Consider the following 13,556-nt stretch of genomic DNA (forward strand, 5'->3'; position numbering starts at 1 on the left):
CAGCCAGAAACGATTTGCTGTGGCTTATTTTTATCTGCTTGTGACATAAGACAGTTGGGTCTCTTAATCAAAGTCCGAAGTTGGCTGCATTCAAATCCCCAATTACTTCACTATTCAATCAGGAGCCCACAAAATGCCCTATACTCAATTAACAGTGTAAACCAGTGTTTCTCAACCTTGGCCACCGGAAGATGCGTGGGCTTCAAAGCCCAGAATTCCCCGGCCAGCAAGGCTGGCTGGAGAATTCTGGGCGTTGAAGCCCACGCATCTTCCAGTGACCAAGGTTGAGAAACACTGGTGTAAACACAGCTGTAGAGAACACGAACAGAGGAAAGAAATGGATACGTGTGCTCTCAAAATAAGCAACTACATGGTTTTATGGACTGTTCTAAATTGCAACTAAAGGATGCTGTATGTTTACGGCAGTTCTAGGGGTTCCTGCCTTTTATGCATGACAACAACACAACAATTTCACAGAGCTGGATGAGCATCTTGCCTATACGTCCTTCTGACCAGTTAAGTATGCTATATTTTAAATTACCGTTGAAATTATTATTATTTTAAAGTATTAAATTTAAATTATTATTCTTTATTTAACTTTGTTTGTAATACAATGAAGAGAATACATACAACATTAATTAGAGGTTTAATTATCTAGGAATTTGGAACTGGGTAGGAAGCATTCATTATGCCTGCTCAACACCTGATCAGTAAGTTGAAACTCGCAGGATAAAAATGGTCTCCTGCATTATTGCAATAGTGATGTTTTAGGCTCTCAACTTCTCCATTAGAGTCGTTTTCCAACGTATTTGGTAGCTATATGTCCATGATTGATTATTAAGGTGCAATGGGTTTGGCGAGAGCCTATTTGGTGAAGGCGCCAGGCTAGAAACCAGGAGAACTTCTAGTCCCGCCTTAGGCATGAAGCCAACTGGGGGACCTTGGGCCAGTCCCTCTCAGTCCTGTGAAGAAGAAGGCAAGGGCCAACCACTTCCAAACTCTGACGCAACTCATCAGTGTAGCCATCAGGAGTCAAAACTAAAATAAGAGAACTAGTTTGGTATAGTGGTTAAGGCATCAGGCTAGAAACCAGGAGACCATGAATTCTAGTTCTACCTTAGGCACGAAGCCAGCTGGGTGACTTTGGGCCAGCCCCTCTCTCTCAGCCCTAGGGAGAAGAAGGCCAGGGCAAACCACTTCCAAACCACTTGCCAATATTATATATGGTAACTGCGGCAAGGTTATTGTATGCAAAAAGTTGGAAAAGCAATGCAATACTGACAGTGGAAGATTGGATTATAAAATTAACTGAACTTACAGAAATGGTGAAGCTGACCGGTTTGGTCAGAGAAAAAAACGACACTTTTTTTTTTTTTTTTTGAAAGACTAAAAACCTTATATGGACTTTTTGTTGAAAGAAGGAAAGATCAAATTGACGATTTTGGGATTCCAAAGGGACAAAGAGGATGGGGAAAAGATTAATGATAATTACTCGGTAGAAAAAAGGGCAGAAGGTTTTCTTTTTAGATTTCCTTTCTTTTTCTCTTTTTCTTACTTTCCAGCTTTTTTGTTTGCTTGTTGTGTATACTTTTATTATATTAGAAAATTCTAATAAAAACATATATAAAACAAAAAAACTTGCCAAGACAACTTGCAGGGACTTGTCCAGAGTTAACACTGACTCGAAGGCACACACGCAAAAATAACATTTAGGATAAACCCTTGCAGAAGGAAGACACACACAGGTATATAACAGGTTCCTGAAAGTCACCGAATGGCCAATGTTAGACCTTCATAAGTGGTTTTTAGCACTTAGCTTAAAAAGAGGGACTTGCCATGCTGTAACGCTCCAGAAGTTCCTCGGTCACTGGATAGCGCAGCCTCATCTTCCTGTACAGGGGGTGCTTCTCATAGTAATTCACCAGTTCCACCAGACTCTCAAAATAAGCAGAGGTCCCCAGGACAAAAAGACGGCCTTCTTGCTTGATTCGACAATGCTTCACTTTCCCCTCCGCCCTGGGGAAGCAACGAACATGGCCTTGTTTAAAACTATCAGCAAGCAGGAACAGCCCTCAGACTTCCAGGCTATTTCACTGAGCTTTTGCAAAAAGAGATGTTTTGTTGCTTATGGATGCCCCTATTTCCTGGCATCCATAGGAGAAAGTCTTGGAATACTCGCAAAGGGAGTATTAAAGGATCTGTCAACCCTTTGAGGTAGTCCAGACAAGAAGAACCAACCGTGAGGACCAACCCTACCTTTATTGTAAGGTTACAGTAACCAAATCTTGAAAGTCTAAAAATACCTCCCCCCTCCCTTTTATTTTCCAGAAAACTAGGGAATGTCCTTTCTGAAACACTTCCCATGCCCCTTTTCCTTGATACCTTTTGCATGATGTTTGTCTAGGCTGCAGCTCTTCCTCCTGTCTCCCAAGGTCATACCCACCAACCATTACCGGATCTGAGCTCTCCTCTAGCTTGTCTGAAGATGTTTCCATTCCCCTTGTTGTCCAACCAACCTCCACACCCTTCCTTACCACACTAGACACTAGGTTCGTTCCTCTGCTTTTCCTCCTGGCAGTTGGGACAACCTGGATGGGGTAATAATCAGCCCTGTTTCTCACATGCCATCTTGACAAGTTTGGACTGCCCTGGGTTAAACAGAACTACTTTCATTTTTAGAGAAGGAGAGGGCATCTGCTAGGCTTAACCTGAGCCTTATCCATCTCTGTGGCTTTGGGCCTTAACCAAGGACATTCTGTAACCCAAGAACTCATGAGACTTGACACTAAGATATTGTTACCTGATTTATCTAACAAGGTGGACGGGGCTCTCTGGAAGCAAAAGCAGTAATAGATGAATTAGTCTTTCAGATACGAGACTCTTTATTGCTTGTTTGTTGTTGCTTTTTTCTGTGAAGACCAGCACAAGGCCCCCCTGAAAATGTATCTAATCTTCATGCCACATAAAGCTTGTATCTTATCTTACCGGAAAGTCATGGCGTAGGAGTCTGGTTCATCTCTTTTCCTTATCAGAAAGGCTCCATCCCTTGGGATGCGCATCAACATGTCTTCTGCTTCTCCACGACTGAGGTTACTGTAGTACCAGCTACCAAACAGAGAAAAAGGTGGTTGCAATCTCAAACCTAATCTCATTAATATTGGGTAGGAGGGATGAAGGTGTAGTTTCAGACACTAGATGCTGAATGAAGCACACAATTCTTTCTGCAGTAAACAAGTTACTCTTGATTGTTGATACTGTTGGCTTTTTTCCATTCCTGCTGTGTAAATCCGGTCCTTTAGACCTCAAATCAGTGGCCAAATATAGGAAGGGAGCTGGTGTAAACTTAATGTTTTCTTGCCAGTTCAGTTCCAGTTTAACTGAAGAGGAAGAAACAATCCCACCAAGACTTACACTCTTAAGCCCAATTTCAGAGGTGAAGACAGAAGCACTGTAAGAGTTAATTCACAGCAGTTAAACAGAGGGTCAAATGAAGACACAACACTGGATGACCCATGTCCATCATTGGAAGACCCAGTGAAGACACAACACTGGAAGATCCATGTCCACCACTGGAAGACCCAATGAAGACACAACACTGGAAGACCCATGTCCAACACCGGAACTCCCAATGAAGACACAACACTGGAAGACCCATGTCCAACACTGGAAGACCCATTCTCTTCTATTGGAGACCCATGTCCATCCCCATCACCCAGGGTACAGGTCTGTTATTTAGAACGAAGAGAAGCATAGGGTGATGTAAGCTCTGACTGCCATTCTAACCTTCTAGTTTTTCCTTCGCAGCATGTTTCATTAGAGTTGAGCTGGAAAGTAAGTTCTGGGAAGACATCTGCTCGTGAATCCTCTCAAAATCTCCAACCAAACTGTAGGCAGATAAGCTGCACAAGGATGGGAAGCTTTAGAGCATCCATCCTTTCCCTAAAATCAGATTCTCTGATCCTGTTCCATGCTGGACTGGAGCAGGTAAAGGTTTAAATTAGTGCCTTGGAACAGGCCAGCTATATGCAGATTGCCCGGCCCAGATCCCAGAACATGCTATAAAACTTAGGTGACAAAGCTGCTAATTTTGGTAGCCTGTTCTATTAAGGTTGGGGCCCAAGAATGAACCTCTTAGGCACCCATATCCTCTACCTTAAGGCAACATTTCTCCATGTAAAGCCACTCCACTCAGGCACTCCTTGGGCTGACCTAAAGGATGAAGTGGGTGCCTCACAGCCACAGAAATGGAGAAATCACCCGTTTTCCACCCCTTCCTTTGAATAGGAGGACAAGGGTGTGTTGAAAAGTCCTCTCTCTCCTTCAGACGCTACACACATACAGTACAAAAGGGAGATAGACAGAAATGTGGCTAGGCAAGGAGGCTATACCAAGCTACATTTCTCAAAACACTTTTCTCAGTTAGCAAAGCCAAACCAAGAAAAGACAACAAAAAATAAGTGGGATCAACTGCAATGTACTAGATGAAATCCACAAATGGCAAGCGCCTGAGGTTTTAAAAGGAGCGAAAGCCAAGCGAGAGAATCCAATTCAATTCCAGTCTCCCCATTCTGTCTTGGCCAAGCTACTATCTCAAAGCTCCGTTCTCCAGTAAGTTTCCAACTCTTCCCAGGCTCCTGAGGTTCAAGCGCACATTCAAGGCATAGCTGAACATTGTGGTCAGTTCAGCTGACTTTCCTTGTTATTTTAAGTTGAATTCTCCATCAGCCATAGTAGCAAAGATAAACAGAAAGCTTCAGTGTTAAAAATAGCATTTCACCCCACCCTGGAATTTCCTCTTGGCTGTACGTACTTCTTAGATTCGTGAGGTTTGGGATTCGGCACAGCGTCGGTCAAACGCAGCTCAAACTCGGCACACCGTAAGTGGGCTTCTTTATAATGCTGGATTAGGTCACAAATGCTATCAAAGGTGAGGTTATCGGTCAGGTAATATTTTATGTTGTCTCCATCTGAAGAAGAACGGATACGGCAGTGCTGGACTCTACCTGATCTCCTAGGACAAATGAGGGCGGGGGAAGTTAATTTTTTAAAGAGGCCTTGTTCTCCTTTCAGTCCGTGAAATGCAACCGTTTGCATTAGGAAAGAAGAGAGCAAGATTGAAGGAAACTGTGTCTGCTCAATTACGCAGAAGAGGACTAGTATTTTATGACACACCTGTAGCATGACAAAATTTGAGATTATTCTAGTCATCCCCATAGGAAGGGAATAGCGCTCCAAAGGCTTGAAAGTCAATACAGAAATGCACCCATTGGCTCCATCCATGGGCAACATCTTACAAAGTTAATTCCAGAAATTATAATAATAGTAATTTTAAAAGTAGGTGCATTACAAATTATATTTGTTTCATTTCAAAACTATATTATATTGCACTGCAGTTGTCTGAATAGCTGTTGATTTACTGTTGTAAATGAACATTTCAAAACGGCTTATTTTCCAAACCAGTCTGCCCTTTCCACATCATCATTTTGTATGTATGTATAAATAAAATTATATTGTTCTTTGCGCTGTGTTTGTCTTGTACAGCCTGGAGGCTCTGGAACAAGGTGGTTTATAGAACTTACAAATAAATAATTTTTGAAGAATTAATCTAAGTATTTTGGCAGCCATCTGTACAGGCATTTCCAACATAAAATTTTTAGGCACAAGATCCATTCGCTTAAATATTTTATACGTTTTTGCAGGAGACTCAAGCCTTGGAAATACATAATGCTCCAACTAAGTGATGCTGCTAGATCATCAGTCTAAGTTATTGCTAGATGTGAGTTCGAAGCCAAGATCTTATATGGTCTGGAAACACTGCCTCGGGAAAAAAACAAAACAGAAAGTAATGCGTGCACAGGTGGATGTCGGCTGTTCAAAGCAAATCACAAACAGGAAGAGGAAGATGGGAGAATTCTTGAATCTGTGGCATACTTGTCTTACCATGGTTGGGAAACTGAGGCTGCATCATTTAACTGGGCCAACAGGGGATACTTTAAAGCAGGGCTTTTTCAAACTTGGCAACTTTAAGATGTGTGGACTTCAACTCCCAGCATTCCCCAGCCAGCATGGCTGGCTGGGGAATGCTGGGAGTTGAAGTCCACACATCTTAAAGTTGCCAAGTTTGAAAAACATCACTTTAGAATGCTCCTTAGACCTTTTTTAAAGAAAGGACAGCCAAACCTTAAGAACAAATTCAGGAAACAGCTTGCAAAGTCCCTGAACAACAGACACATCTAAATCAGAGCGTTTGTTTTTTCCAACTTCCAAATAAGTATTACGTTTCACGACAGGTTAACAGAAGGGGCAGAATTCGAGCACTGGTGGGCCCTTTCGTGAATTACATTCAGCTACACTCAGTTGGCTCATGGAGTCAGCAGCAGCTTCATTACACTTCGCTTTCTCATTTGCTTCCCAACGCGCCTTCTTCCCCACAGCGGCAAGTCTTTATCCGTGCACAAAAACAGGGAGAGCTGGTTCCAGATTAGTCCTTACCAGAACGAGAGGGTGTAATCGTTAGGATAGGCTTCACTCTCCCGCACTAGGAACGTCCCGTCCTTGCCACCCATTTCGGCACAATATTCCTGCAACAGCTCTTCCGCTGTGGTCCTGCCTTCCTTCATCTTCCCGTGAAACCACTTCTCACCATAATGTAGCTCAGTGCGTTTCACTTCCTAAAATATAAGAAAGAAGACCTCGTCCTTCTTCCATGGGCCATGACTATTTGACCAGATTCTCATGGGTAGTGTCAGACTCTCCAATCAAATGTTCACAGAACACTCTGATCGGAAACGCATCCATTTTTCTTGCACCCGTGTCAGCAGACTGAGAGTCGCCAGCAGGGAGGGGGAGCTGGACCGGAGTTTAAGTTCTTTTGTTTAGGCTAGGTGTTTAGTGCCCAAGGCCATCTGGCCAAATACCAACTGGGCCATCTGCTAGAGAGGGGAGGGGTACATGCTTTTGTGGGTAAGGTAAAGGTAAAGGTTTCCCTTGACATTAAGTCCAGTCGTGTCTGACTCTAGGGGGCGGTGCTCATCTCCGTTTCAAAGCCGAAGAGCCGGCGTTTGCCTGAAGACACTTCCCTGGTCATGTGGCTGGCATGACTAAACGGAACGCCGTTACCTGCCCGCCGAAGCGGTACCTATTAATCTACTCACATTGGCATGTTTTCGAACTGCTAGGTTGGCAGGAGCTGGGACTAGCAACGGGAGCTCACCCCGTCACATGGATTCGAACTGCCAACCTTCCGATCGGCAAGCTCAGCAGCGGTTTAACCCACAGCGCCACCGCGACCCTTTGCTATCATGGGTAGTGGGGGGGAATTAGAGGCTTTTTGATTTTAAATTGTAGAATGCGCGGGAAACTTTCATTCGCAACTTTCTCTTTGTATCAGCCACTTCGCATCATTAAACAGTTGGAAAAAACTGAGCCTCTGGACTGTCATTGAGTGAATGCTTGAGTGTGCTGGTCATTACAGGCAGCTTGGCCAGGTTTGGTAGGAATCATGGTTTGCCAACCATTTTCCAGGCTGGCCAATATACCACCCGCTTTGGCAGTGAGGTAAAGGTGGTGTTGTAGCTCAGCAGTTAAGATGCCAGGCTTGTCGGCTGGAAGGTTGCAAGTTCAGCGGTTCAAGACCTGAGCACCAGGCAGTGGAGTGAGCTCCCACACTCACCCCAGCTCTTGCCAACCTAGCAATTTGAAAGCATGCAAATGCGAGTAGATAAATAGGTACTGCTTCAGCAGGAAGGTAACAGCGTTCCGTGACTGTCATGCTGGCCACATGACTGTGGAAGTGTCTTTGGACAACACTGGCTCTTCAGCCGTGAAACGGAGATGAGCACCGCCCCCTAGTGTCGGACACGACTAAACGGGAACCTTTACCTTTACCTTGGCAGTGGGATAGCTGACTCTCCTAATCCTGAGGTTCTTTCTTTCTAATTTGAAAGAAGGGGGGAAAAAACCAGCACTTTCTGGTGGCCTAATTAGGGTCATGAGTCCCCACACTGCCCAAGTTTCCTTCCACCCCAATGCCACAGGGATGAAAATAGAGCCTGAAGCAATGGTGATGCTGGACAAGCTCCATTTTGGGACTATCCTTGCCACCCAATTCAGCACACAGGGCTGCAGTGAGTAGGCAAAACATGGATTCCAATTGTGGTTGGATCCCTTCTCCTTAATTTTGCATGCCACATGTCTCCTCACCAGGTAGTGACTTATTGTGGCATAATATTCGAAGGGTCCTGAAGACCTGGCTCTTCACCCAGGCCTTTGGCAAGTGTGATCAAAGCCTTTTCTTCTCTGGCTTTGTCCCCATCAGGGTTAGCTATCTTTGCCATTTTTGCTCTTTTTTTGTTGTTTTATGTTATTTTGTTTTTATTTTTTTACATTCTGTAAACCGCCCAGGGTCGCTGGGAGTCGGGTGGTATACAAATCCAATAAATAAATAAAATTCAACTGAGTTTTGGGAGAGATGATCATGACATTCTTCTCTGAAGGAACAGTGTGGGAGGGGTGGGGGGCACAAGAAGAAAAGATCATTCAGAGCTCCAAGCTACAAACACTGCTAGAGTCCACACCTTGATGCCAATCACTTATCTAAGCCGAGCTGTGTGACGCTTTAAATTCAGCCTCCAAAGGGTGCTTCAGAGCATATGCAAGTGTAAACTTAACACGTGTCTTCAAGCAGCTGCATCTTTTCCTGAGATCGCACAGCTCCCTTACACCAGAAAAGACACAGCTGCTTTTAAAACTAAGGTGCTACCTCTATGCCCCATGCACTCTGAAATTCCTTTTGGAGCCTGAATCTGACTTGAATGCATACGCTTAGATTTTAACAACCCTCACCATCTCTGGATGTCAAAGGATCACGTTTTCATATAGCCAGTGAAACACAGTGGAAGCTGAGTACAAACCAGGAAGATCCTGGTTGAAATCTCACTTCTGCATGAGCCTATTACGCTGCTTAATTTGAGCATTACTTTGTGGAACATAAAATTCCAATCTAATAGAAGCTACATTTCTATACTCTTCTTTCTTCATGCTCCATTAAAACTAAGCCTGTACAAGTTATATATTTCTATACTGAAAGGAAATTCAAATAAAATTCTTAACATTATGAGTTTCAATACCTTTGATGGTTCCTCCTCGGTGTTCTGTTCTATATCATCACTGAAGGAGAGTTTTCCATTGGCCACAGCACAGTAATGACGTGTCCATTTCTACAATGCCAAAATGGTTTAAAAAGACAACTTTACCCCAAAATCAGAGAAAGATGGCAATAACCTTCTCAGAATATCTCTTCCCCTCCTCATTTCTCCATGATACTATAGCTGATACTCATTATGGAGTATCCGTAATGAGTTATCAGCTATAAGGGAACTTTTGTACCAAACAGAAGAAGTTGGTTACCTGGTCGATGGTGTCCCACATGTAGAGTTCTCCTTGTTGCTTTTTCTCCTCTTTCTTATCTTCTGTGTTCACATCTACATCACCTTTTGGTCCCAATTTTTTATGCTAATATAAACAAAGAAAGCAATTATGAGAAATGAACACCTTGGATGAGTTCTCCAATACCTTTCCATTGAGCTTCTAATCTAAAAGGCATCCTTCAAGAAGACAATGTCCTGCTCAAAGGGTAGGAGCAGCATCAGGAGTCTTCTACTCCAAGTCCAAGACCAACTGCTTTCTCACTTTACTTTCCATGATAATGACTAACTTCTGATTATCTATGCTGCTGGCTCCACTGTTGACCAAGAATTATCATGTTAGTAGCTGACCCATTTTGTAGCATAATTTAAGGGCTGGCACTAATGTGCAAACACTATCTACCTTGGGATATGTGGAACTGAAGTATCACTTTGTGTGTATGTTTGTGTGTGTCTTTGAGACATTCTTGACTCCTGGCAACTTTTCTTGGCTAGATTTTTAGATCTGGTTTGCTGCTGCTTTCTTTCTAGGGCTGAGAGAGAGGAACTGGCCCAAGGTCACCCAACTGGTTTTGTGCCTAAGCTGGGACTAGAACTCCTGGTATCCTGGTTTCTAGCCTGGTACCTTTAACCACTACACAAAACTGGCTCTCTCATTTGAGTTAGTCTTGGCTTTTGATGACTATATGGGTGAGTTCCTGCAGTTTTCTTGGCAACCTTTTGGGAAGTGGTTTGCCCTTGCCTTCTTCCTAGGGCTGCAAGATAGGGACTGGCCCAAAGTCACTCAGGTGGCTTCGTGCATAAGGCAGGACTAGAATTCATGATCTCTTGGTATTTAGCCTTAAATCACCACAACAAACTGGCTCTTGGAATATCACTTGTTCACACGTAAACCCACCAACACCCAGAGATCATCTTCTGAGATCCAAGGCCACTTGACTTTGAGTTAAGATTCTCTTAGTTTGGTGAGTTTAAAGAAAGTCCCCAAGCAGAAGACATAATCTTATTTATTTTGGGATAAGAAAGGTTTCCAATATTGAGTAAATTGGTTTCATCTTTGCTTACATGTATTTCTGCCCAGCTGTTTTAAATTGGTTTTTTTGTCCTACCTAATTGTTCAATTCTAATGACAGAAAATAACTATGAAGGATCTAAATTGTTCAAGAAAGCTACACAAACGTACTGAAAAATCAAAGTCTCTGCCTAAAACCTGATTGCATACAGTGTACTTAATTTGGAAAATTTCAGTTTCCATTGTTTGAGTGTCTCTGGCACTCTAGATTAATTTTACAATGAAGGCTCAACAATTCAACATCGAAACATGCAGATGTAAAAGTCAGTTTCCTTTGCTACTCCCAGTGAAACTTCCTGTATTTCCAGGATTTGTTCATGGGAAAGATACGCCTGCCAAGTCATGCACCTGCTGCATTGCTTGGAATTATTAAGCACAGATGAATTGTTTTATGGTAGGCGTTGGTTAGAAATGAAATTATTCGAACAAATGTTCGATCCTGATCTGGCTGAAAGCTGGCTTTTAACTGTAGAAAATTTAGGGAGAACTGCTTCTGTCTAATGCCAATCAAGTGTTATTAATATTAAATTAATATCCAGATGAAACAGTTTGGCATAGTGGTGAAGGCACCAGGCTAGAAACTGGGAGACCGGGAGTTCTAGTCCTGCCTTGGGCACAAAGCCAGATGGGCGACCTTGGGCCAGTCACTTTCTCTCAATCCTGGGAAGGGGGCAATGGCAAACCACTTCCAAAAATCTTGCCAAGAAAACTGCAGGGACCTGTCCAGGCAGTCTCTGAGAATCAGACATGATTGAACAGATAAACTACCTATCTATCTATCTATCTATCTATCTATCTATCAATCAATCACAGAGCTACAACAGCTTAATAAAGCTGCTGTTGCAGTGATCACCAGTTGGCTTCCAAGGGCAATTCAAGGTGCTGGTTGGCACCTATAAACCCCTCTACGGCTCAGGGCCTGGAAATCTACAGGACCACCTCTCTCCCATTGTTTCTGCCCCGCCTATAAAATCTGGCAGGGCTGGCATGCTCCAGATCCTACCAAAACAATACCATCTCATCAGACACAGAAACATGCCTTTTTTTTTGTCTCCACCCCGTCCTCTGGAACAGCGTTCCCCCTAGAGTCTGCATGGTCAGGCCCCAATATCTGTCAGGAATGCTTTAAAATCCTGGCTCTTCCAGCAAGTGGGGGTTGAAACCCTGCGTCAGATACGTGAGATTTTAATTCTTTCTCTTTAATTCTTCCACAGAGTGTATCGTTCTCTCATTATGATGCTTGGTGTCTTTCTGTTTGGTTTGATGATGTGTTTTTCGTTTTGTAGGTCACCTTGAGTTGCTTTGCAATTAGATCAACTGAATGAATGATGTTAGCTGCAACTTACATACTACAGCTAGTCGTCACCTAACTACCACAACTGGGACCAGAATTTTGGTTGCTAAGCGAAGCAGTCATTAAGCAAATCTGACCCGATTTTACGATCTTTTTGCGGTGGTTGTTAAGTGAATCACCGTGGGCGTTAAGCAAACCACATGGTCATTAAGCAAATCACATGGCTCCCCATTGATTTTGCTTGCCAGAAGCTGGCCAGGAAGGTCGAAAATGGTGATCATGTGACCGCAGGGGATCCTGCGATGGTTGTAAGTGTGAGGACCAGTTACAAGTTGTTTTTTCCAGCACCGTCATATGTCTGAACCATCACTAAATGAATGGCTGTTAAGCGAGGACTACCTGTAGTTACTTAGACATAGATTACGATGGATGGTTATAATGAAATACAGTTATCCTTTACTGAAATTGTTCTGTAAAACTCCATGAATGTATAAATGTATGAGAAACCCTTCTATAAAATCCTTCTTATTGTGGCATTGCCTTTTTTTTCTTTTCTTTTGTTAATGTTTTATTCTTTTTCTCTTTGCTCTGTTTTATTAAATCAACTTGTAAAAGGATGGATGGATGGATGGATGGATGGACTCTAGAAAGCTAGCACCATACCAAATCCAAAGCTGGAGAAGGGAAATAAAAGGCTTTCCCAGGACATTTTCTAAACGTTATACTTCCTATCATCCAGGGAGGAAGTAATCCAGAACAGGAAACAACCATCTCAGTTCCCTTCAAGAAGGCAAGATGAAGGGAGACACCACCATCCGTGCATTTTATCACACTTTTTTACTGCCAAGTCAAACTTGCCTTGATGATGAATTTTCCTTTCAACTGAGTTGGGGATGGTAGTTGATCAGCACTGGCTTCAACAGGCTTTGTTAGAAGCTGGTCCCCAAACACCTCCATAAACACTTTTGCAATGTGACGCTGCTGCTCCACACTGCAGTGCTCCTCAATTGACAAGATCACTGGGTACCTTCAGCAAAAGGGAGGAATGCTAATGAAGAGGATAAGAAGAATTCCCCTAGATCCACCATGACTGTGTTAGACTAGTGTTTAGCCACTGCAAGAATGGGCCCCCAGAAACCTTGAGTCTACAGTTTAATCAACATGGAAAATGCAGTTAATGGACAGAGAAGCAGTCGTTAAGCAAATCTGACCAGATTTTACGACCTTTTTGCGGCGGTTGTTAAGTGAATCACCGTGGGCGTTAAGCTCTGAAATCTATATACTACTAAAACTCTGTTTGTCTGTGTGTAACCTTTCACCGGGCGAAACGGTGCATCACAGGGAAACAATTTTGGAACCAAGGTACCTCAAATGGGCTAACTTACAGAATTCGTCCAAAATCCGGGACCCATGACTCCCGTGGAATTGAAATTTGGCAAACTTTATAAAACATTTTATGGCATAATATATAAAACATTTTATGGCATAATACAAAATGTCATAAAACATTTCCTGTGGTCATCTCCTGATGTTCGACCATGCTATTACAGTTCAATATGAATGACATGGGCTATTTTCAAGGCAGCTACATTTCGGAATATCTCCCTGAATTTTTAAGAACTTTTCCAGTGAAGGGAGGGCATCAGAAGCTCTGCCACTGTTGAAGGCATTGAGGAATCTGGTGAGGAAATATCTAAGGAATATGGTAGATGGCTTTAAAACTATTTATACATTTGACCGTTCTTTACTAACAGAGCCAATTAAT

The 13,556-nt window shown here is 42.9% G+C and overlaps 1 protein-coding gene across 1 annotated transcript in view; it reads right to left on the bottom strand.

Annotated features, from left to right (window-relative positions):
• PLCG2 (phospholipase C gamma 2) overlaps positions 1 to 13,556 on the bottom strand; it is a 70,419-nt gene that overhangs the window by 17,513 nt on the left and 39,350 nt on the right. Inside the window, exons 13-19 of the mRNA XM_063312807.1 lie at positions 12,650 to 12,818; positions 9,409 to 9,513; positions 9,129 to 9,218; positions 6,493 to 6,671; positions 4,811 to 5,011; positions 2,986 to 3,105; positions 1,836 to 2,016 (exon numbers count right to left, since the gene is read on the bottom strand). Of these exons, the coding sequence (XP_063168877.1) occupies positions 1,836 to 2,016; positions 2,986 to 3,105; positions 4,811 to 5,011; positions 6,493 to 6,671; positions 9,129 to 9,218; positions 9,409 to 9,513; positions 12,650 to 12,818 (1,045 nt within the window). The remainder of the gene's footprint in view (positions 1 to 1,835; positions 2,017 to 2,985; positions 3,106 to 4,810; positions 5,012 to 6,492; positions 6,672 to 9,128; positions 9,219 to 9,408; positions 9,514 to 12,649; positions 12,819 to 13,556) is intronic.

Source organism: Candoia aspera, chromosome 11 (genome assembly GCF_035149785.1).
Source record: "Candoia aspera isolate rCanAsp1 chromosome 11, rCanAsp1.hap2, whole genome shotgun sequence".
Taxonomy (NCBI): Eukaryota; Metazoa; Chordata; class Lepidosauria; order Squamata; family Boidae; genus Candoia; species Candoia aspera.